The sequence below is a fragment of the Aythya fuligula genome, chromosome 11, assembly GCF_009819795.1.
Source record: "Aythya fuligula isolate bAytFul2 chromosome 11, bAytFul2.pri, whole genome shotgun sequence".
Classification (NCBI taxonomy): Eukaryota; Metazoa; Chordata; class Aves; order Anseriformes; family Anatidae; genus Aythya; species Aythya fuligula.
This window is the reverse complement of record NC_045569.1, coordinates 4,344,831-4,370,114: the sequence shown is the minus strand read 5'-3', so window position 1 is coordinate 4,370,114 and position 25,284 is coordinate 4,344,831. Positions and strand designations below refer to the sequence as shown.

The following is a 25,284-nucleotide window of genomic DNA, read 5'->3' as shown; positions in this document are numbered from 1 at the left end:
ACCCTGTTATTGAAAGGAAATTGAATTACTGGGAAGTCCAGACTTTGTGATGAGCACTGACATTTAACTTTTCTTCCATTGTGACCAAATAACATTACCAACACTACAGTATATTAGATTTCAGGCACATCTGTCTGAAAGTGGAAATGCTACATGAATTGTTCTAATATGAGCAAGTATCTCAGGCAAAAAGATACTCTGAATAGCCACAATGTCTGCTCAAGTTAAAGTTTAAAAAATAATAATTTAAATTGGCAATACTGTCAGTGAAAAATAATAAGATAACAAACACTTAGCTCGACATATTTATTTTTCAAGGGCAATAAATAAATGTAAATACACAAATTTGGAAAAAATCTTAGTAACAGAATGTTTTTAAACAACATTCTGGCTTAAAGTCTTTGTTATTGACACTATTGAAATATTTTCTGATTTGATTAAGGTAGACAAGTCGTTATGTTGGTGATCCTCCATCACATTAGTTTGAAGAAGTTAGGCTGCTGCAAAGGAAAAAAGAGGTCAACCTTTGCTTTGACACAGAAAGTTAACTAAACTGCATACGTTAAATGTTAAAATGACTTTTCTGGGCGTGACTTTACTAAAGAATATAGAGAAATCTTTACATTTACAATTTGCATATTAGATAACTACCATTCATAACTTTGTTATTATTAAAAAAAAGTGTAACAAAATTGAAAAACAAAAGAAAAAAATGTCATGGAAGAAAAAGGTGATATAAACTGGCCCTTCAGTTAATAAGACATTCTTCCTTTACAAGTCTAACTTTCCTTCTAGGTTCGTAACAGATTTTATGTAATTACTGGTTGCCATCACCACAGCAGGTCTGCCTGAAATAACTGCAAAGCAGCTTTTTACCTGTGGACTTGTGTTTAAACACCCACTGTCTTACAGACATTCTTCAAACACCGGAAACCAGGAATGTCATATTCTATCCAGCTGCCTTAGCTGTCCTAGACTATTGTATACTAATGCACTTACCCAGGCCTAGAGCATGAATCGTAACTTGTCCAGGAGAAGCAGCCTTTTTCAAAAGTATCTACAAATTGTGAAATACAAATCTTATCAAAAAGGTTCAGCAAGAAGGTAATTCCTATTGACTTAATGGAAATGGAGGAGGATTTGCGGTTCCCTCATAATTCAGTAAATATTCTGTTTCTGTACGCTATAAATACTATAAGATGCAACACGTTTATTTGGTTCCCATAAATTAGAAAATTGTTTCCAAAAATTCTAAATTAGTGATTTAAAACACAAAATATTACACCTGACCACCTTTCTAGACAATCTCAGAGAGCAGCCTAGCTTTTCTCTCACCCTTCGGAAGTGTGCTTTTTAAAGATATATCATCTAGAAACAAAAAAGTGTTTTTAATTACAGTCCACTTGCTTAAATATGCAAGTGGACATGTTAATGTTAAAGGTACTTCTGGGAAAAAGAGGCAGATAGTTATTTTAACTCTGCATTCTTAGAATAAGGATTATTATAGATCTTAGTTTCCTCTCATCATTCGCCTATCATATAGAGAGGTCAATAAATAAGAAATTATCTGGTCCAGTTTACCTACAAGAGGAAAAAATTACTAAAAGAAAAAGAAGTTACCTATAAAATCACTTGTTTAACCCTGATAACATCTGAGTTGCCATACCCAGTTTATAACTGCAAGAAAAGCAAACAATATTCATCTTGCTCATTAATAAATGCCCCATTTTCTATGACAATTTTTGTATAATCAAGTCATATATTCTTGGGGCAAGAAAGCTGGCCAGGGGTGCAACAACAGCACTAACAGTATAAATCTGGGTTCAAAAAAATAATAATAAATGTACTAAATCCAGAAGCGAGGATATCTGGACACATTGAGGAGGCAGTGCCCATCTGTTATTTGGGCTCTTGTGTTACAGAGACTATACCCAACCTAAGATATAGTTTCTCATCATTAAAGTAACATAGGATTCTGTTGTGCTAGTGTACAGACTTCAGGAAAAAAGTCTTACACAAAACCAATTACCTCCTTTGTTTAGAGTAGAAGATAAAATAGCTTACTAACTGATGTAATAAGTAATGGATGTCACTATGACACAAAACTCGCCATGATCTGTGTGTTCAGCTACAAGGTGCAGTATAACTTATGACTAACTCAAAGCACAGCCGCATCCAACTGTGATTTGGAATTCCATCTCAAGCAGGACACGCGCTATGACTTTGAAGAAAGTCTGCATGATTGTAACAAAGTCACCCATCCTCTCCTGAAACATGAACAAAATCCGTGGGGTAATCAGGCACAGGCGGCATGTAACGGGTTTGTCTTCCTTTTTACTCCTTGCTTTTGCTTCTGAGGACATGCACTTGGCTCCAGAATAAATCCATTTTCTGTTACAAGAGAACACAGCTATTCTTCTCTTTTTCTCTCTCTTTCTCTCGAGGCTCTTTACGTTTGCGTTCATTGCTCCCAGATTGTCTTCCACTTGCTACAGAAGGAGCACCTTGCACCTGCTATGTAAAAAAAAAAATAGCATTTTGAATAAAACAAGCAGAAGCTATTGTATATGTAAAAAATGGAAGTGTTATTTAGTTTAAAGTATACAGAAGTTCATCTTTAACGCAACAGCAGAATTCAGGTAGAAGGTCTTTCAGTGAAAACTTTCCAAAACCTCCATGCAAACTTATTTCTGAAAAAACAAAATATATTTAAAGTCCTATGAGTCTCTTCTATTGTGTTCACGTATTTTATTATTGAAGCAACTGATTTGAATTTGTCTTCAAACATTTTCTGGCACATCTATATTTACTTGACTGTTTTTTTTCCAATTTCTTTTTATAAGAATATAATCCACATTTCAGAAGTTGTGAGTGAAAGTATGTTTTTTGACAGCTGAAATGTGGTAAAGCAGATGTTTTTTCTGACTAGGAAGTAGTTAAGAATTTGGTGAGTTGTAGACAGAAGGCAACAGAAGGTTTGCACATTCACCATCTTTTCTGGCTACTATTCATTCATAGCTGCAAAAGAGGATACTGTTAAGTCTTGTTAAGCAGGTTCCTCAGTTCTTTCCAACTTTTTGCAACCAGCAGAAATTAAATCCCCTTTCACTCTGTTTACATCTTTGTCTTAGAAGTAGTTACTGATGATTGTATATAAGCAATAAGCAGCAGAAATCACAGAATTTGGAACCATCAAAATTTATTGTTTCACATTTAACAGCTGTGTCCATTAAGGGTTCTGAACTGACACAGGCAATCCAAAGACTTGGCCTTCAAACAGATTGCTTTTATTTACAAATATGTGGAGTGTGTGTGTGTTTTGAAAATCTCCAGCAGGAAAGAACCCCCTGAATCCAGGACAACTTAAATATTGCCTCTGGCATGCAAAAAATCAGTTATATGGCCACTTCTTATATAGATGTGCATGAATCACATTTTCCACACATTCTGAACACAACTGCTTTTTAAGGGGGAGCAGAGAAGGCATACCAGCAGTAGCTGTTAATTTCAGGATGAACAGGACAAAATAGATTCACAAAGTATCATGACTAAAACATGTAGAAAGGTAAAACCATGAATTTCCTCAACACAACACAAAGACAATTTTGACTACTGTTGAAAAGCTCCTATTTGAATGCTATTTTGCAATTAATGTAAAATATTTTTAATGCAATCTTTGCAACCTTTAGTAGTAACTCATCCCATCATTCCAACTTAAACAGTATGAATGAAACTTTGATTTAGGTTAGACATGCTTTGAATATTTAAGTACCAGCAACTGTCATATCTGCATGCACACTGCGAAAGTTGTAGTGCTATTTGTTAAGATTCCTATATTCATCTTGTTACTTGCTGTTTACAATGTAAACAGCATCAGTCTTAACTGTCTGAAACATTTACAAAGGTAGATGTGTGTGTGTTAAGTATTAAGTTAATACTCACTAAAACTGGTGATCATATTCTGTAATGTTTTCTTACCTGGACCTGAGCAGCTGCTTGTTCTTGTTCTTGATAGTACTGAGAAGCTCGCCTGTCCTCCTCTTCCTGAAGCTTCTTTGCTAGCTCTAGATCGCTAATTCCTTCTGGTATCTGTTCCCAGTTAATTTCTTGATTTTGCTGCTCTTGTTGTAGAGACAAAGCCATCAGATAATCCTAAAGAGTAAACTTGCTTATTAACGCTCTTTCATGCAGAAAAGAGCCAAGTACATAACATAGTACATTTTTCAGCAAGGGCAGCTACACAGTATCATCCCTTTTCCCCTAGCCTCCATCTTCAAATCCATCCACCTCACAGAAACAAGCAGAAATTCTGTTTCAGAACATGTTCAAAATCTGAGCCACAGAAAGGCCGAAAACTCTACTTCGGCTTTTTTCCCTTCACTGTACTTATGTCACAGCACACAAAACACAAAAGCTAGTTAAAAGAATGGCTTTCAGTTTTAAATTCCCTTACTTGGACAGCAGCAAACGAAAGATAATGCCCAGCTCATACCCGTTTAAGGTAGAGATAACAATTTTGATGCTGTCTCATTGTTATTTGCTATTTCTAAGTAAAAATGGGATTTATGCTCATTAGAGCATCTGTTCCCACTGTACTGAGCTGCACTGACACCAAATCAATGAGGAACACTGACTCCTAAACCAAGGAGAAGATAATCAAGATAGTTTGGGATATATCCAAACAGACAGACAGCAGTAGCAGCTCAAGATTTTACCAGTTGTTATCTCTACCACGTTATCTACTAAAAGAGATGTACAGTGCCTAAGATGTTCGTTTTTTTTTTTTTTTTTAAGCATCTGCTTACTCTCTCTCTCTCTCTCTCTCGCTATATATATATAAAATATTAAAAAATGACAGTGATTATAAAGATAAATCTTACATTCTAAACAAGCAGAATTTCCAAGTGGTCTTGCTACACGCTTATGCATTAACACAAATAGTTCTTGTCTCCAATAGGACTTCCAGAAACTATTACTTATAGTTAGGAATAACATTACCACCATCACATGCATTCTACTATAGCCCTAGTCTTATATTCAGCAAAGTTGGCATCTGAACACAAAATTCCATTTTGACAATCAACGTGCTGAAATGAATTTATAAAATGAGGAGAAGTTTCATGGTACTGTTCTTGTTTCCATATACAAAGTAGATGTGACATTTCACCTGAGTAAATTCTTTGGAGACAGGGATGCTCAAAGATTAAAATCAGACCTTTTAAACTATTCAGGATTGGTCTTAGTCTTCTCCTCCCTTAAAGTTGTGATAGTATTTCAAAGGAGCACTTTTGAAAATCTCAATGTAGGTATCTAAAGATTTTTTTTTCTAGTCATTTTTGTATGAGTACACATATACACACATCTGTATGACTAATATGACACATATGACTAAAAATAAACAGTATTTACTACATATAGTCACCAGTGAACACAAAAATACAAGAGAGGCAGAAATCCAGTACTTGATCTATTTGATCCTGCTGCCCTCTGTAGACAGTTTCAGGGTCTGATGGAGGCCGTAGGTGGAATTCAGAATCACAGAAATTTCCATCACCATCCACATTGTGTAAGCTTTCCCAAACAACTTTCTCTTCTGTAAGAAAACCCTGGTCTGTCACCAGCAAGTAAAGTTGACCCTATGGAATAAAGAAAACCTGTAAAATTATGAAAATGCTTTATCACAGTCTGATATATAGTTATGATAAATGAGCCCCTAGCAACTGTTGCCTTCCAGTAAAACATTCATTTAGATTTTTTGGTGAGTTTTAAATTTAAACAAATCTACATATAGCATTAGAAGACCAGATATTAGTATGTAACTAGCCTCAGAACAAGTAGTTTAAAGGCATTATTTTTAATCACTTCATCTCCTCATGAAATTAACACAGGAAAAGGAGGCCTTGTAACAAGTAGTATCACCTGCAGCCTACATCTATTAGTATTTTAGAAGGTTTTTTGTGCAAACCAGAAGAACTGAGTTGTTCTGTAGAATGATTTCGCTTTAACTATGGCAAACTCAGACATCTTTTTCCTTGGGAAAAAAAATGCAGGTTTTGCTATGAAATACATTTTCTAGTTGAACTAAAGCCCATGTGGAGTATCAAAACAGAAATCCCACATTTATTTATAAATCTAGAGAGCATCATTGCAATATGCATACTCAAAAATTAAATCCCTTGTCACTTTTCAGGTAAAAAACTGCTAGGTTGTATCACAGGCACATCAGCGGGAAAAACTTTCCAACTGAACTAAGACATTCTTAAACTGATTCCTTCTTTACAGTTCTGTTTTTCCTTGATCTATGTAATTATCATTTGACATATTTAGTAGCTGTATAATGAAAAGCAAAGGCAAAAAGAAAACAACAGCCTTTAACTGCTGAAAATGATTACTGTATAATCACAAAAGCCAAGACTATTAATATCCAATTAAAGAGACAGGAAATAGACTAAATGAGTACTTGGGCAAATGGATAAATTGGATGCTTATTCCCTTTTGTTGTTATAACTGAACTACCATTAACACCTTCCATACTTTGCTATTTTTGCTTTTATCTTACATGAAATCATGGATATTTTTTTAAATGCCACAATTTTATATCAAAATAGTGCTTGAACTTTTCCAAATGAGAAATGACAACTTCATATTGTATCATGCAGTTATCATTCAACTCTTCAAAGAGCAATAGTGAAGTATTAATTATTCAAGACTACATTAAATAACTAAAGTGGATAAATGGACTGATGCTGTATTCTAAAATAGGATCTGTGAATCTTCAGTTACATTGTAATATCAACTCAGTAGCTTTACAAATAGGAAACTGAAGTCTTCAGAGGAAGATTTCTTCAAAACTTTTAATATTAATTTCTGAAAGAATGCACTGCTACCATTCTATTATTGCTACTTTATTACTCAACTTCCATCATTTAAGTTAATGATGCATCTAAAATTGAAAAACTATTAGATGCACCCTTTCTATTTGACACTCCTTGAATGAGGAATTAAAAAAAAAGCCAATTAAAAATCACATTACCTGCCTGAAGATTAACATTTTAGAGGTGTCTATATGTTTCATTGAACAGGAATATTTCAAAATAAATATTTTTAATAAAGCAGCAGACCAAATTAAAAAGTTTTCTTCCTTTCACTCATTCTCTTGTTTGTAAGTCAAACATTCTTTTTAAAATAACAAAAATTTTAAAAAGCATTCACATACAAACAACTTCTCACCTATTGTCTATGTCAAAGCCCAAAGTATTTTCATTCCCATAACTAGCATAGAATTACCTTTTACAGATCAGCTATCAGTGTTAATAATTTTTTTTTGAGTTAATAAATTGTTTTACAGTATGAAACAACACTGATACTTTCCTAATCTATGGCAGGTATTCAAAATAGTTATTATGAACATACAAACGTTACATTTCTGATGTTTCAAGAAGCACTTAATATTAAAAAATAGAAAGAATTTCAAACCTATATTGTTACTGTTAAGTTAGTAATAACGCAAAAAAAAAAGTTTGCAAGGAGTCACTCCACTTCCCTTCCTTACACGGAACAAATTCTTTTACTATACATGCAAAAACTATGGAATTCGGAGTACTGGACTGTTTCTCCATGTTTTCACATAACTCATTTCAGTAACATAGCCCTTTAAAGTAAGTAATCCAATAGCAAGGTAGACATCCTTCAGTCTGACAGCGCAATGCTCCTCTAAACTCAGTATATAATTGGGTAAAGTATTGGCAGTGTTGGTGAATCTGTTTTTAAATTGATAATGTGTAAAATAATGACAAATATTGCAAATTCTTTGAACTGAACATGTAAGAACTAGGAAGCTCTGATTATTTGCAGAAAGGATGTTACCAGTGTCTACAACTCCCCAGTTAAAACATCTGCAATACAATATCCCTGTATTAAAATATCTGCAAGATAATACCTTGTTGAGCAGTTATAGATAAATGTATATTATATCATAATAAATTTAAAGACAGAAAACATTAATTACCTCTAAAACAATCTAACCAGATAGGATGTGGAAAAAACTAATGCGCAACTTAAAAAAAAATTTGCTCAACCCAGCACCACAAATAATAAGAATTGCTCAATCACAATCATGTAATTGTTATGTGGCACCAGTACAGAGCAGAAGAAAGCCTATTTGTTCCTACCCTAAAGTTTTATGTCTTCATCTTTTTTGACATATGTTGCATCTTCAGTTCTCATAATTGATGGGCATTTCTCCATAACACAGCTACTGCTGACTACTGCTAGAACTCTGAAATAAAAGCAAACCCATTAAAAATCTACAGAGCTAACATTAAATCTAATAAAATAGTAAAGCAGTTGAGAAATCTCAACTCTGACAACAATGTATTTAGCACTCATGAGTATCCTGGAGTACAAAGATTTCAGATAGCTAATCTTGGCTAAAAGCCCAAGTCAAATCTGTTTCTGACTTCCTTGATCATCAAGAATATAGTTAGTCATACAGCTGCTGCAAATAACTAGGAAATAGATGGAAAGATTACTGCTAACTTTTTAAAATAATGAAGAATTTGTCTTGATTAAGACAGTTTCTTGATATCTTATATCTTGTAACATTATGTCCATGGAATTAGTCTTTTTTTTTTTTTTTTTTTTTTTTTTAAAAAAAAAAAGCTAACCAACACATAATTTCAATAGTTGTATACAAATTTAAGAACTCACTATACTTTCATTTGAGAGAAATATCTAACTACATGTAAGATTTTTATATCATAATCCTAGGAAAAATCTACTTCAAAATGCATGATTTTATCACTGAAAAGAAGGGAATGATTAAATCTTAGGAGGCAGCTTTATTGCAACCTGTTCTGCCTAACACTCAGATATGTAGAAATACACAATCACCTTAGAGGCAAAGTTGTGTTAAGAACAAAGATGCTCCATAAGTGACTATAAACTTGCCTGAGCCAGATTTTACAGTCCATGGAAAAAGGAGTATCAGAAACATTCAAGTTGTCGCCTGCTTTTAACATTCTGCAGTACTCTTTTCACAGTTCTCACCATTTTGTCTCCTTATCTTCAGACTCAATTGCCTCTCTAACAAAGGGAACAGATATTATGGCTCATCTCAACTTCCCCAGATACTTGGTATTCTGAACACCAGGATACATGTATAGAGCTACTCAATTCCTGGCCCAAATAAAAGAAAATCCCATATCCTCAGGAACAACAAATTAAATGAATCCATTAACCTTACCCTTGCCACTCACATACTCAAGTAAATTTAAACCACATAACAAAATCACGTCATTACACATAACCACAAAATGAGTTAACACAAGAAACAAACAGAACACAAAGGGAAAAGTTACAGTAAGATTTCAAGTGATAATGGATCCTCATATCTAAGACTGCAATCAATACATTGCAAGTAGCATTCGTGATAGACCTTACATTCATCCTTACTTAACAAGAACAAATTTATTTCTTTTTCAAGACAGAAAAATCAAGATTTGCTTTGAAATGCAAACAAAACCCACCAAATTAAAAACAATGAAAACACTGAATATACCTTGTATTTGGTCATAGTGCTAAAATGGTTATTCCTGAAGAACACGCAGAGCTCTCCTTCCTGGACAGCTGAAGTCAATTCACACAGCCCATGGTATGTCAACTGTGTAGCTGTGTTATTTAGAAATTGCTCAGCTACAAATCCTACAAAAGCAATACATACTGTTATGGGTCTGTTACATACTTCAAAGCATATAAATACCTGGTAATCTTCCCTGCCCCACTTTATGTCAAGTAAGCAAAAATATTTGCTGTGATGACACTAACAGAAAAAAGAGAGTGAAAACCCTACAAATTCATTTTTATCTGTTTTGTCTTGCTAAGGTTGAGTTAAAAACAAGTTTAACCTAAGCTTAACCTAGAGACCCAGGGTTATAACTACTGGTAGTGGAATGTGGACACTGCTCATTATATACAGTTGGTCTAATGCCAAGATATACAGGAAAAAAAAAAGGGGGCTGTGTTTTGTCCTCACCACAGTACTGTAAGACTGCTAACTCTCTGCCCTGGATAAGCAGGTGGTTCTGAACGTTGAGACTGCATTCACTACTCAATAACTAACCTCCGTAAAAGTGGGCCAAACAAAAAATAATGCAAGAGATATCGTTAGGATAATATGCCAAGCAAATATAACCCTAAGAATTCTTCCAAAACCCAAGACTAAACCAAGACAAAAACTACTCCTTTAACTATAGAGTAACAATAAAAGGGGATATCCTCTTCTTTGATTTCTAAAGACCTGCAATCACCTATTTTCACCAAATTTACACCTATGTGCAAATTTGAATGCAACAATTAAATTATTCTCACCCCCCCCCCCCCCCCCCCAATTTCCTCCCTACGAAAGTGCCCCCTTACTACAACAAATATAAGGGACCACATTCAGATTGAAGAAAACAAATAGATTAAAAAACCTGAGCATTGTAAATAACCCTCTCATATTTAAAAGTGCTGTATCCACTTCTGGTATCACTGAGTTTTTGCTTCTCATTGTGTAGTGTATAATTATATAATTATAGGAGATGATACGTTGCCAAGTTGAAATCTGAATGTTGCCCATATTACGTTTTTATAAAAGGAAGTTATATTCATCTTTTAAAAAGGCACATTTCATATATTGAGAGAACAAGGTTGATCCTTGTTTTAGAAATTGCATCAGAAAAGTTAAGATGAGCACAGTTCTGTTTGTCTACCCAGGGGAAGTAGATACCACGCAGCTACACACCTATATTGCTACATACCATGACCCACACTCAAAGTAAGAAGTTAAGAGTCAGTAGGGCAGATAATTAGATAAAGAACAGAAAAAAGTTACTCACCTTCACTAACCAGTTCGCTGTTGTCAGACTGTTTACAAGAAATTATCTTCTCCACTAGCTGATTGTAACTGCAGTTACCAACTGCTTTTACTATATCAGCAACCTGGAGCAGGAGACAACAGGAGAACTCATCTTTGTGAAGAACGGAACAAAACTGTAAGCTTAGACTAATTATTCTTAAGATATATATATCTATATATATCTATATCTATACCTATCTATATATATATATATTTTTTTTTTTTTCTTAAGTTTCAACAAATAGAGAACGTTATACTCCTAAGAATATTAGGCCAAAAAGATTTACATCAGACTGTTAAACATCTTGCAGTCTCACATCCCATTTTGGATCCCTGAAGATAACACTTAATATCAAAAGCTGTTGCTAACCTGGATAGAAGAGAGTATGGGATGCAGTTTGTTACAGAGATATTCTCCCTTCCAGTTACTTCTCCATTATGGTGTTCACAGCTCACGTTACAGAACCCCCTAGCATTCAGGTAAATGCTAACATCTTGAATATATGTTATACACATCAACATTGTTTTCTTTGTAAGCATTATACTTCATTAGAAAAATGGGTACTTCTAAAAATCAGTTTTTATAGGATTTCACCTCATGAACAGACACACAAAAATGTAAATAACTATAATTACAGTGAGCTTATTATCTTTGCAAAAAAGAACAGCCATCATTTAGGAATCCCAGTGGATCTTAATATAAAGCATCATTAAAAGACACTGTTGATACACTGCATTTTAGAACTACAGTTACAAATTGTGATCTGCTATGGTATAAGCCACGTAGGTCACATCAAAATCATGCATCCTGGGACAGAGTCCATTTGCCTATAACGATCTCTTCTTGATAGGCACCATTATGCTAAATTATAATAAAGCCATTTTCCAATAAAGAAAGGGGAATAAGAGAATAGTAGCTTTCATGAACAAGGTGTGAGAGAAAAAAAATAAAAATCTCAGAGGCGGATTATTCCAGACAAACTCCTCAGTTTCACCTTAAGTAAGCAGTATCATTTTTACTGTTTATTTAAATAATACCTGAATATCATGAAAAAATTTTTTTTAAAAGTTTTACTTTTGTGAAAGATGCAGTTCTCCTTAATTGGTTCTAAAGTCCTCAGTTCTCAAAAGCTGGTACTGGTAGATGTAAATCAAACGTAAACTGGAGAGGAAAGTAACCTTGCATTCCTTCCAAGTGCTCTCTCTTGAGCTTTCAAAAACACTAACTGGTACATTGTATCTGGCAACTTCTTATGTCTCTCAGAACAAAAAACTCTCATTTACACTGCTGTGATTTTAGTTTAGTGGGTTTGGAATGTTACCTTCAAAAAATACCTAACCTCTGCAAAGTTACTGTAGAAAAAAAACAAGTACCGTCTAGATTCACTCCTCTAAGGAAAATACTTTTTTTTTTTAAAAAAAAAAAAAACTAGATTTAAGAATATCCATTACCATATTCATTATTATTGACTGCAGTTAAAATTCTGAAACATCTCTCCTACCCCAATAAAATTTGGGTAATTTATTTTCTCTTGGAGTTATATGGAAAAAGGAAAAAAAAAAAAAAGTTACCTGGGGATCCACTAACCATCCATGGTACAAAGGGATATCAAGAAGATCAAACACTATGCATTCAGGTGTGTATTCAAATACTCGTACACCTGTAAATTTCACGTTGACATCCAGGCCTGTCTGTAGTTTATGTAGAATTGCCATTGCATCACTCATATTCTGACAACAGAAAGAAAAGGAAACAGGTGACCAACTAGAGCTTTGTACACTTGGTAGTTACCCTTGTAATCACATAGTTCTCAGCAACTCAGTGGTTCTTAAAAAAAATTAGAAAAGGAGAAATTAGCTTCAACACATTCACATTATTCATGCCACTGCCAAGTGCACACTTAAATGCAAGTTTGTCCAATTGGATTTGTATATAAAATGCTTATTTGAAAGGAAGCAGTGTTGCTGTTTGTATCATCACGGTACATAGCATCTCTCTGGTCACAGACTAAAACACTGCAATTTTGGTGTCTAAATGATGAAGTTCACACTTGCTAAGCCACACATGCCACAAGGACAAAAAAAGACATAGCTTAGAAGCCTGCAGTATTTTCTACCAAGTGAGAAGAATCCACAAAGAATATCTTCAGAAAGTACTTCAGTGTTTGCAAGAGATTCAGGGAAACAGAGTTTTTATGTTTGCTTGGTTTTGCAACATTTGTTGCTTAAGAGGAATTCAGGATTGCAACAATGGTTAAAAAGGCACAACAAAAATAGAGAAATACAGATCAGAAATGAAACAGAGACAAGATTCACAGACTAAGCCCACTGGTCATGAAAGACAGTTGCCTCTGTCTTCTTTTAATAAGACAGTTAATGGCAAAACAACAACTAATGGGCTCAATAAGGGAAGATAACGAGGAAACTATTAAAGAGCTAGATAGGCTAACAAGGTGTAAGTGGGGTACGTAGAGATGACATTTCATCACTCCAGAAGCAATTTGCTGAATTTGAAATAACTGGCTTCATGAAACAGTAACATAATCAATACATTGATAGGAACACTTGTTTCGGCAGCATATTAAAAGACAAATTAATAGATTGATAATTAATAGGGCAGGATGCCAACACAACACATGCCTGTACATTAGAACATAAGGCAGATCTTAGTATTTTTAAGAAGTCACTCCATGCATCTTGTAACTTGGTATTCTAAAGAATATACAAATTTCTTCAATGTTGTAAGAAAAAAACATATTGTTTTAGGCAGAGTGTTAACTGTGTGACATGATAAAAACAAAACTATGAGTAACACCAAGACTAGTTGCAATGCTTCTGAAATGTAATAATTTTATAAGACTCAGTTACCTAATTCCTTTTTCCCTCTCATGTAGTATCACAAGTGCATCTACAGGTATGTTTGAATGGAATGTAGAATACTCCTAGAACGGGAGGTTTCTTTAAAATTGTACAGTTACATATCTACCAAAAAGATTTGTGACATTTACTTAGTAAATACATATATTTAGCACAAGAAAGCCGCAGGGGTTGTAGTTTTACCAGGTATATAATTTTCTTCAACCTCCTGTAACTTGATTACTGCTATAATCTTTAACAGCGTAGCATTTTGTGGGGAAAAAAAAATATAGCTAACTCAGTTATCGCAAGGAGAATTCATGTAACTTGATATAAGCCATATTTTGGAAGGTTCTTAAAAGAATCCATTCAATCTTCATTCTAATTTAAATCATCCCAAGATATTTCGGTTTTCAACACTGAACATTAGCAAGAAAAGACAACCTAACAATAAAGAGAACTAGCTTGAAATACTTAAATTCAAATCATTTTTTACCCCACAAGTAATCAAAACGAAACAGCTGTGATCACAGAGCTTGAAACATTTGCTCCAAGATACATATATACATCAATATTTTTGGAAAAGAATAACATTTTCTTTTAATGTAGAAAGACTTCTGTGATAAAACAGTGGTCAGTGTAAATAATATTGCCTTGTATAATATGGAATCAACCTCTTTTTGTCCATCAACACTTAAAACCAGATCTCATTTCATCTGTTATCATCAGTGAAAGACTAGCAGAGACCACAGAGTGGAGCATGCTGAAGAATGCAAAATAGAAGACTTCAAAGAGCAGCCACCCTGTTACACACTTCCATGTGTATCCCCTGTTATTCCCTGTTATTCTTCCTCAATACGAAAAATATTTTTTGTTACACTCATTGCAAGAAGAAAAGCAGTAGTTTCTCATGTTAACGGGTAAGAAATTTTTCTTTGCTAATAAGAAATACTTACAAATAATATTCTACATCAAGCCTAGAGAAAAGGGAAGACTACTAATAACAGTTAATATGCCTCTGGTTCTTAACAAATCAGTAAACCTTAAGTGAGGAAAAAAATAGTACCTTTTAGTATCTTACATAAGCAATTGTATTTTAGGAGCAGCTTCTTACCTGCTCATAATTTAGACGCTGAATTTCAGATATCTCTTTTGGTTTTGCATCAAGAATATAATCTCCTAAAAAAAGCAAAAATATAGTTTATTCAACATTTCTTTGAACACTTCTGACTGAAGCTAACTGATCATAAATATAACAATTTAAGCTTTCTGTTAAATGAGATGCCATTGTTTTATAGCCTGAATTATAAGTACAAAGTAAAAAAAAAAATATTTTAAATATTCAGGTCATATATTCAGAAGTGAAATTCAAATGTCATTACTAAAACAGCATTCCATAATCACTTAGAGTATCATGCCAGTCTCTTAATTATTTACCTTCCCTCTTTGCCTTGATTCATAAAAAGTCCAAACTGTTCACAATAAAACATGTAATTGCATAACACAATTTAAGAATTGCAACTGCTCATCCTGACTGACACTATGGACATTTCTCAATATGTTTTCATACACTAATAATTATGAATGGCCTGTATTCCATCTGTGTCTGCAACATAAAGGTTATTAATCAGTTAATCAAGGTATAGGGGTTCAAGATTTGCAAAAACTTTGGTGACCAAAAATTGTAGTCTCCATAACCTGCCTCACCCAGAATTTTCAATTTTATTTCTATGCTTTTCATTTTTATTCCCTTGTTTCATTTCTAAAAACTATGTTTCTACACAAGGAAGTTCTATAGATTTAATAAAAGCATCATCATAGGTTTCTTATTTTATCACCTCTTCAAATTGTTCAGTATGGTTGAGGGGCTTTTCTATTTTTTTTTTTCCCCTCAAAGTTCTTTTCAAGCTGTAGGAGAACAATTTGGCAACTGCTAATCCTGTTGACTAAATAGGAATCTACACGATCTAAGAAAACGATTTTGAGATTCAATTTAATAAAATAATTCCAGAAAGTGATATGTCTTGAAGACAGAAGACACTTCAAGGCACATGTTTAGCCAACTGTGATTTCAGATAGCATTGTTCTATCAATACAATTAGAAAAGAGTGTTTAGGCACAGGAAATTAGAGTTCTTAAAAGATGTTGGTGTCTCTTTTTTTTTTTTTTTTTCCCAAGTTAAGTCATTAACTACTTTTTCAGCTATTGGAATATTCATCAGTAGGCTTTTGAGAAGCTTTCTTTACAAACAAAAAGAAAGAATATAGTAAGTTTTTCTTCTGTTTCAGAATACCAAAGCTAGTTAGTATATTAAGCTTAAATGTTTTACATTTGTTAGGCTACAAAGGCAAGGATCTGTGGTGCATATAGCTTAAGAACTAGGGCAAATGCACTTGTAACATCTGGATCACTCTGAGCTGTTGAAGTTAGACTTGTCAGATAGAAACAGCTGCAGTTTTGCCGAAGACTGAATCTGGTAATGGAACAGTGCCCACAAATGAGACCCCAGTCACCATGACAACTAAATTCATTTTTCATGTTATTTTAATTGGGTCAAGGATTATAGTTACTGCTGACAATTAAAGTTCAACTGACTTGTTCCATTCTGTGGACTGTAACAAAACATTAAAAGACGTGAATAAGTTTAAATCTACCGACACACTGGCATACTAAACTGCATCAACTGCATCATTAGGCTAACAACTTAGGAAAACAGTACAGAAGACTTAAAAACTGTTGAGAAAAAACGTGTTACTGAATACCATGAGTAATTTTCTTGAAATATGCATTCAAGTAAAGCTAGATTAAAAAAAAAATGTTAGTACATAACAGTCCTATCCTTCTACTCACTAAGAAGTATAACGTAAGCAAAAACTATCTATTGTGAGTAATTACTAACCCAAATATTCCATCAGCTGTTCAGCCGTTATGATTTCCATCATCGGTGGCAGCTTAACCTGTGAAAGTAAAAGGATATTCTCTTTAAAATTTCGAAACAATGCAGATTAGGAAGTATTAATAAGGTATTTCTAGCCTGAAGTCTTCTGATCACATTTGGCTCACCAATTTGTGAGACCATTAGCCTAGCAGGGCTTCTACTAAAGAAAAGCTATGAGAAGGATAAGGTTGCACTTCAGTTTTTAGAGAAACCACATGCACACAGTACTCTTTCAGTTGCAGCTCTGTCCTAGTGCTCCCTTCTCCCATCAAAACCTCTCACCAGCATCCCCCTCAACTTCACAGGAGTTTATGCTGTTCACCATAGCTCAGCTGCAAGCATGGAGGAAGAACAGTCTGAGAAATGTAGCCACACTTAGTTTAAAAACCAAACAACAACAACAAAACTACTTCTTTATATCTCTTAACTGGTCTTAACTCAAAAGTTCCAGCGAACAGATATGAGGCTGTAGAAAATCTGGGGGCAGCTGCTGCTGAGACAGGGAAGACAAGACTCGCACAGGTTTGAAGAAATGACCTCCCAGCCTCTCATCCCATGCTCACATTTCAAGGGTTCAGTTTAACTCCTTACAGAAAGGCCAAATACACACAACTCAGTGTGAAGCTTCCATTCTCCCTGATCCATTCCTGTCACCATCACGTACTACAACTGACCACCCTGGCAGCTGTCAAGACCAAAAACTTCTTAGATTCATCTCCTCCATGCAACATCCTGGGTAAATGCTTTGGTTGCTCGCTCACATTTACATATTTCCCTGCACCAAAAGCCCAAGCACAGATTCACACAAAACCATGCTTCTGGCAGTGTCAAGGAGTAACACAGCAGTCTTCTGTTTTTTTTTATTTTTTAAACTTTCTCATCAGTTTTTCATCTCATCCTCTCTTCCACATCTTACTAGAGAAAGTCAAGAAAGTCTGGTATTTGAGTATTAGGAGATGTATATACACACACACACATATATATATATAAAATCAAACTCCTTAACACTGATCACCATTCTCCACCAGAAAGAGGCTGACAGTACGATCAGGGATCTGGGGAAGGATAAGAATAAAAGTTGAAGGCATTGGAGTTAAAGATCAGGGGGCTATAAATTGTTAGTAAAGCAGGAAATTAGTGAAGCATAAGTTTGCAAGAAAGTTTAATTAGTTCTGCTACTTCCAAAAAAACTTAAAAGTATATGAATTAAACAAGAAAAAAAAATCAGTCATGCATTCATAAGCACATACATTTTTGAAAGCATCTTTTAAACGAGCAGCGACTGATTGCAACTCTCGAAATGCCTTAAAAAGTATGGGGAACAGGTTAAGTTTCACTAACACTATGCATGCTAAATGTTTCCAGAATCTTTGATCCTGTTCACAATATTCCTATTCAGTGTGCACATAAACACAAAGTATTTTGCCACATAGGTAACAGGACTAAAGGCTTAAAAAGCTGATTCCTACACATCCAGTTCTGAGCTGGTATCATTTAAACCCGAGCAACTATTAGCTGTGCACAGCCCTGATCCTGCCTGAGCTGGGGCTGGGTCACTACTGCTGCTAAGGCACATCCAACAGCACGAAACAGAATGAATGAGACTACCTCAACCCCAAACAGTCCTGGGATTACAAACAGTACGGTTGTATCAACATCACATCAAGAAAAATTATCACGCCACTTCAACTATTAGCAGGACTAATGTTATGATTTCTTCAGGACTGAAGATAGCTTGTTTGTTTTTTAAGCATATGCATCAGCTCAGCCAGCATTACTTGGGGATTTCTGCTCTGTGTCAATTTTGAGAATCTAGAAGCATGCCTACGTTACAAACAGCAGCTATAAAGCATAATTACTTGGTTTGCCCATATTTAAACTCTGCATATTCATGGCATAAATATATTACTGTTTCAGACTTTATGAATTAAGGGATGTATTTGTGTTATTGGTTAATAAATCTCAATTTTCCCTCAAACTGCGGTGGTTAGGAATTTATTTAGTTTTTAACTGAAGAACTGAATCAAAGTAATTTTGCTCATGTCTGCAGAATCTCCCAGTCAGATATTTTAACAAGCTAAATACCAAAATTAACAGCTTAATTAAATGCTAAACAAAGATAATGGATTAGTTTACAGCGTAATTTTAGGCAGTGCATGTTTCATGAGACCTCGATCACACCTTTACAGCGGGCTAATTGGGCTCCAACAGTCATGAGTACTTCTCAACAAAACTGCCTCGATACACAGAAAACACAACATTTCCTAACTGTTTAGGGCTTCGTTGCGAGCGCTTGAACTACAGGAAAGACAACACAACAAAGAGGAAAAAGGAAAGAAAAATACCTTAAAACTAAAGTGGGGAGACAAAAATCACGCAGGACCACAGCCATGCTCCACATGAATCAACAGAAGAAAACAATGTAAGCAGTAGTAGTGAAAGCTGTTGTCCACAACACTTCTTTGGAGGGACAGAAAATTTACAAATACATGCCCGTGCTTTGTTGCTGGATTTTACATTACTTTCATGTTTTAGGAAAAATGCATTTCCTCAGCTCCCACCCAGTTCCAGCACCCTTTTACTGCTGTTTCGTTGTCTTCCTCCCTAATCTCTCCCCCAACCTTGCCTAGTTTTCATTCGAGCTTCCTTCCAACCCTCTGGAGTTGGGGGGGGGGGAAAAAAAAAAAAAAAAAAATCTTTCTTAACCAACTATGTGAGGTACAGTTGAGACATTTTTGCAGTTAAAAAACAGTTCGTAAACAAATTTTCATACTGAACAGTTTGTTTGGCAAAACCTATGCCATTTCTATGCAATAGACTACAAACTGGGAAATGAAATAATACTGACTTGAGATAATTCCAACTGTATTCTCTAACACTTCAGAAGGGCCTAAAAAAAGTAAGTAATATAGCTCTGCACTGAAACTAACACTTCTGTAAATACTATGCATAAAGAAAGGGACCATAAACATTTCTAATTGGCTTTATTCATAGTCTCAAAACATACTTATTCACAGCATGCAACTCTCTCAACTCAGTGTTCTGGAAGAGAGAAGGGTAGCTTCAGCCTGCGCCAGCAAGAGGTGATGAGTATCTCCTACAAACATATCTCTTGCCTTGCAGGAAAAGCTTCATAAACTCATAGCCTGATAGTATGTGTTATCGCCTGGTAATCTCACATCTCCCCTCTCAAGCAGGGTTCCTTCAGTCCCTTAGAGCAGGCTTCCTGTCCTGGAAAATGCACAAGTACAGGCCCATTGATCTGCAAGCTCAACTCATCTCACAGATGCAGAGGAAAGCTGCCAAGGCGCCTGCTGAGCATTCATCAGAAACTCACTGGCAACTCATCTTAGAAGCTGAGCAAGTTCATCTGAGCAATCTGTGCAAATTCTGGCCATAAGAAGGTTTAGCTCAGTAAAAAGGAAAAGCAGAACACATGTAACGAGCCAATGCCAGACCTCAAACTAGGCACTGCCACTGCAGACTCCAACAAACCAAATGGATATCAGCAGGAGCATACTGTACGCAGCTCCTCTGAGAAACAGGCCATTTTTACAAGAACTTAACGCTAAAAATTTCTAACTAGCAATTTTTTTTTTTTTTTACTCTCTCTTCGCTGCACCTCAGTTTGGATACACGTAAGCATCAGTGGTTATATAACAATAATTTACAGAACTGCTACAGTCATCTAACTAGGAGTTCATGGGGTTCTGTGTAACTAGGCATGCAGGTACTGTCGCTCTTAAAACCTTCCAGTTGTTAAGAGGGCTGTGATCTATAAAACTTTTAAAGATGATATCAGTATATACTACTAGAATTATTCTCCTATAAAAAAAACTTGAACAAGATACTCCTTATGTATTCACCTCCCAGGACTTCATTAGTATTAGTTATTTATATTTCTATTTAAATATGTTTTCCCTTAGGCTTATTTTATGTTCCAATATGATTCGTGTTCTGTGTTGCCTGTTTCAGATATGTAGTTTCTGTGCCTTCTGTTAAAGTTCACAGACTTCCTTGGAACATTTACTAAGCTTCCAGCATCCAACAATCACCATACAGTAAGTCTTAACGAGGGCTATTCCACAACCCCACACAAAACTGCAGTCTAATACAATGCCAGAAGCTATCAGAAAGCAATGAGTGGACTACGTCTAACAAATACCACAAAAGGTACTTCGAAAAGCAAGCTTCACATTGCTAGCTCAAGTACACAGCAAGCCACAGTCCTGAAGGAAAACCGAGCAGTCTGCAGTTTTAAGCAAGCTGAAAGACTGTATCCAAAGCTGCTCTGTATCAGAAAACTCATGCTTTGACATACATTTTATATGCTTATTTCTATGCTCTACTTTTGTTTTCATTTTATGATTTTCATGAAAAGTCATTTTTTCATTTTGTTTTCATTCACGATTCTATGATTTCCATCACAGAAGCCTCAATGGTTTCCACATAGTTGTGCACAACAGTTACTTTTTCAACTTGGTCTCATACTGCTTTTGTTTTCCTTTGATTTAGAGCATTTCTGTAACTTCTTTTTAACAACTCATCAGCTCTAGCTCCTAAAGGCTATACAGGCAGTCTGCAGAAACAAGAGAAAAACAATGATAATTGTAACATTTGAAAGTGCGACTCGTACAATCTGCCACCTCAGAGTTGTACATCCAGACTCCTTGCTACTATTCCGGAATTTCCAAAAACCCACATATTGCCAAGCCACTGTCTCACAGCCAAGTACGTATAGGCGCAACACTCAATTATTTTCAAGCAGTCTTTATGCTTGCATCATTAAATAAAGATCTTAAATCTAATCTCAAAAATACCTCCCCTGAGACATAGTAAAAGCTGAATAGTGACTAGGAACAGAGAAGAATCTTGCTCAAGTAACGAACAAGATTTTCAAGAACCACTAGGAAGAAATACTTTGAGTACATGACGTGTTTAAGGTACAATACCTATTAGGTCTTCCTGTATCATAGCTATTGCAATCCTTTAAGCAAATTAATATCCTACCTATTGCCCTCACTGAGTTAAGAGATGCTATCTCAAAAAAATAATAGTAATAATATGTTTTATCGGAGGGCAATTGGGACACAGACAGGAGAACACACACCTGCTAACATTTAAAATGATAATCTAGCACAGGGGTAAGAAGCTTGAACTTTGAGGCACTGAAACATCTGGAAAAAGTGAGTTCTCCTTAATATATATTTGAGGTTAAGGTACAAATAGTGCCATGATTATGGTTTACATTATTAAGAAGTAAAGGTAAATTTTCGTTCTAAACAAATTGATTGTGTGCAACTCATCACAAACAAAAATCCAAATTCAACCTTCACTTCTGCGTGTAGTACTGGATCTCAAAATTATCACTCCCATTCTGGGATAAGCAATGTCCATATAACTGGACATCCAAAGGGAAATAATTATGAAAACAAGAACTAACATTTTGACTGTAACACTTCTCAACTCTGAGAACTTCCATGCATTATCTGAGACCATATTTACCTACAGCTTGACCACAACACTCACCCTTGTCATGACAGAGTTCTAAGAAGGAAGGTTAGTGGTGGATACAGGGAAGAGGCACTAAAGTGTAACTGTTTACATCGTTATACTCTATTCAAGTTATTTCCCCTCCTCCCCATTCTCATCTCCTTTTTTTACTGCATTTTTTCCCCTGCCACATTAATTCCCTTTCATCTAACACACGCTATGGTATTCTCGCTCTGCTTTTGCCTGTTTTCAACTCTTTGTCTGCTCCCTTGTTCCCAAATCATAATTACCTGACCCAATCTAGTGTTCATCTTGGTTCAGAAGGGAGAAGAATGTGGATGTCCATCCTCAGCCTTGGTATGTAGCTGGCTACTGTCAATGATGTGCAGGTGAGCTGCCAATAAGCTTGCCACTCCAAACAATGCCAACATGGTTCTTGACTATAAACTGGGGAAAAGAAAGGCTAATTTGGAGAGGCGCTAATTAGGAGAATCAATTACAGGCAGGGGAAATACACAACCAACTAACAAGAAAACACTGAAGCATATAAATAGTCACATATTGGCAGTTTCACCTAAACTGCTGAATTGCTGTCTGTCTGCAAATCATGTAAATTCTGCTGAGGTTTTATACAAACTGATAGAATTATAGAAAACCCTTTCTGTAATGCTAGCAACAAGAAGTGTAAGGACACTCCAAAGATGCATTTTGATTTCCACCGACTCATAAAATTTGATATCACATTAATTATTGCTAACATAATATTTGATCAAAGCAGACTGTCAGATAGAATTCTGCATGGAGGACAGCAGAAGAAAGTTATTATATAATTGTGGAATGAAAGGAAGAACGCTAAGGAAGAAAACCTCTCAAAAATTAAGAGCAAACAACAAGGACAGTGCAGTCCCATTTATATTCTTTCATTAAATGGACAATTAAAAAGGTAAATCCTTAAACCAGCCACTTCTTTCAAAATCCCACCACAACTAATGATAGAGAACAAGCTCTCCAAGGCCCTGTACTCATCTCTACACATTAAAGAGGGAGCATAAGAAGAAAGCATTAAATACTGAAGTCTATAAAGACCTTCACACCCTCTTGAGGTAGGCAGGACCTACTATATAAGATGATAGTTTAAAATCACACAGCTGCCCTGTACTGCTTTCACTAATGTCTAAATATCAATATTACAGAGTCTGAGCCCACAGCATTCCTCCTGACGCATGAGCTATTCTGCTCAGGAAAGCGTACAGGGACATCAACTTAGAAAACAAAACAAAACACACACCCCATCACTAATCTTCTGAAAAATCACTTCTGAACAAATTTCTTCTTATTGTTTTAATTTTGGTCTTCTTCTTTATCACCTGTTATACCTGCGAACAGCCTCCTACTCCTCCAATACCAAATTCATTCCCCTTCATACTACAACATAAGATCTACTCTCATAAAGCTTTCCTATCCTAAAACTTCATTCTATCATCTCGTCCATCTTTTGGGGTTGAATTGTAAGTATTTTTTGAAAAGGACCCCTTCTTGTTTTGCAATACACACAGCTCACTAGCTCTTCTCCAACTGATGTTCCTTTTACCTGTAAACGCTAATAATTATATTACGCCTTACGTTCAAGTCGCCTACTTTAAATATTTAGAAGTTGCTCTAAGAGTACAGGAAGTCGCATCCACGCTGGTTATGCAGAACACAAGAACTTCCAGGTCTCAGCAGTACTTGGTCACGACCTGATTTACAATCCCTGCCACGTAACTGTGCGAGCACATCCCTATCGCAAACCTGTACTTGTTAAATCCTGCATACACCTCGCTTCAGAATTAACCCATCTTCCAAAAACATTGCCTAAGTTTTCAATGCTGTATCTAGAAACATTTCCTAAAAACCTCGACACATCTGCCAACAACACGGCGTTTAGAAAAGCACCGCCTAGGCTTTGACTTCTCCAGCGAGGCAACAACACCGTGAGCCCCGTGTGCCACCCCCGAGCAGCGGCCGGGCAGCGCCCAGAGCCCGCCCGCAGCTGCCGCTCTTCATCCCCCAGCTCTCCGCGTGCTGGGAGCGGCAGGGGCTGAGCGCAGGCTCCCGGCCGGTGCCCCCAGCCCCCAGCCCGCCCCGCCCAGCGCCCGCAGCCCCGCTACCTTCCAGGCCAGGAGCAGCACGTTCATGATGGCCAGCAAGGGGCAGGGGCCGTTCTCGTTCTGGGTGATGACGGGCGTGTTCTCCTCCTTCCAGCGGACCCACTTGATGTGGTACACCGACTGGCCCGGGAAGCGCTCCTTGGAGGCGGGCAGCAGCTGCGCGCCCGCCGCGGGCCGCTCCCCGCCGGGCTCCGGGGCCGGGCCCCCCGGGGCGGCCTCCGCCGCCGCCGCCGCCGCCTCCTCGGCGTCGCTGTTGAGCTCGGAGCTGCTGGGGCAGCCGGAGTGCAGGTTGGAGAAGGACTCCAGCGACTCCAGGCTGCGCGACTCCTCCCCCGGCGGGCTGGGAGCCCCGCTGCTCCCGGGGCCGGCCCCCGCGGGACCGCTCTCCGAGCCCGAGCCCGAGCCGGCCGCCTCCGCCTCCGCCGCCCCGGGGCTCCCGGGCTCCGCCGGCCCCGCGTCCTCCGCGGCCCGCGGGGGAGACGGCGGCCGGGGGGCCGCGGGGGCCGGCCGCGGGGAAGGGCTGCGCCGCCCGCCGCCCGCCTCAGCGGGCCCGGCCCCGCCACCGCCACCGCCCGCCGCCGCCTCCTCCAGGAGGAGCTCCCCGGCGGCGCCCCCGCCGCCCCTCTGCGGCGAGCCCGGGGGCGGCGGGGGCTGCGCCAGGCCCTCCATGCCCGGCTCCTCCGCGCTCTACCGGCGCCGCAGCGGCCGCTCCCCGGCCGGCAGCGCCCGCGACGCCATGACAGCGGCGGCGGCTCCGCCCCGACGGGACGTGGGGGCGGGCGGCGGCCGCCGGGGGCAGGCAGGGGGGAGCCCCGAGGGCGGGGCGGCAGCGGGGCGCTGAGGGGCCGTGAGGGGCGGCGGGGGGCCGGTGGGAGCCGGTGGGAGCGCCCCTCCCCGCCGCTGCGCTCGGGGTTCTGCTGGGCTCCCCGCACGTTGTTGCATCAACTTCA

The 25,284-nt window shown here is 37.4% G+C and overlaps 1 protein-coding gene across 2 annotated transcripts; it reads right to left on the bottom strand.

Annotated features, from left to right (window-relative positions):
* Window positions 1-333: 333 nt before the first annotated feature.
* On the bottom strand, window positions 334-25,003 carry MINDY2 (MINDY lysine 48 deubiquitinase 2). 2 transcript variants are annotated; one of them, XM_032194767.1, is made up of 9 exons: window positions 24,335-25,003; window positions 16,653-16,710; window positions 14,868-14,932; window positions 12,470-12,628; window positions 10,878-10,980; window positions 9,560-9,702; window positions 5,463-5,636; window positions 3,979-4,152; window positions 334-2,514 (listed from the first exon to the last, which is right to left on the bottom strand). In XM_032194767.1, exons 1-9 carry the CDS (start codon window positions 25,001-25,003, stop codon window positions 2,395-2,397), a joined length of 1,665 nt encoding a protein of 554 aa, XP_032050658.1. In that variant the 3' UTR covers window positions 334-2,394. The 2 variants fall into 2 exon arrangements, with proteins under 2 accessions (XP_032050658.1, XP_032050659.1); XM_032194768.1 differs by lacking the exon at window positions 24,335-25,003 and adding an exon at window positions 22,475-22,597.
* Window positions 25,004-25,284: the final 281 nt, after the last annotated feature.

Bases quoted from the DNA above. Each gene is read 5' to 3' on its own strand.
- MINDY2 (XM_032194767.1), bottom strand. From the start codon at position 25,003: ATGGAGGGCCTGGCGCAGCCCCCGCCGCCCCCGGGCTCGCCGCAGAGG. The intron at 9,703-10,877 runs GTGAGTAACTTT...TTGCTTTTGTAG, and splicing joins CAGCGAACTGGTTAGTGAAG to GATTTGTAGCTGAGCAATTT. The intron at 2,515-3,978 runs GTAAGAAAACAT...TTTTTTACATAG, and splicing joins AAGCAGCTGCTCAGGTCCAG to CAGGTGCAAGGTGCTCCTTC.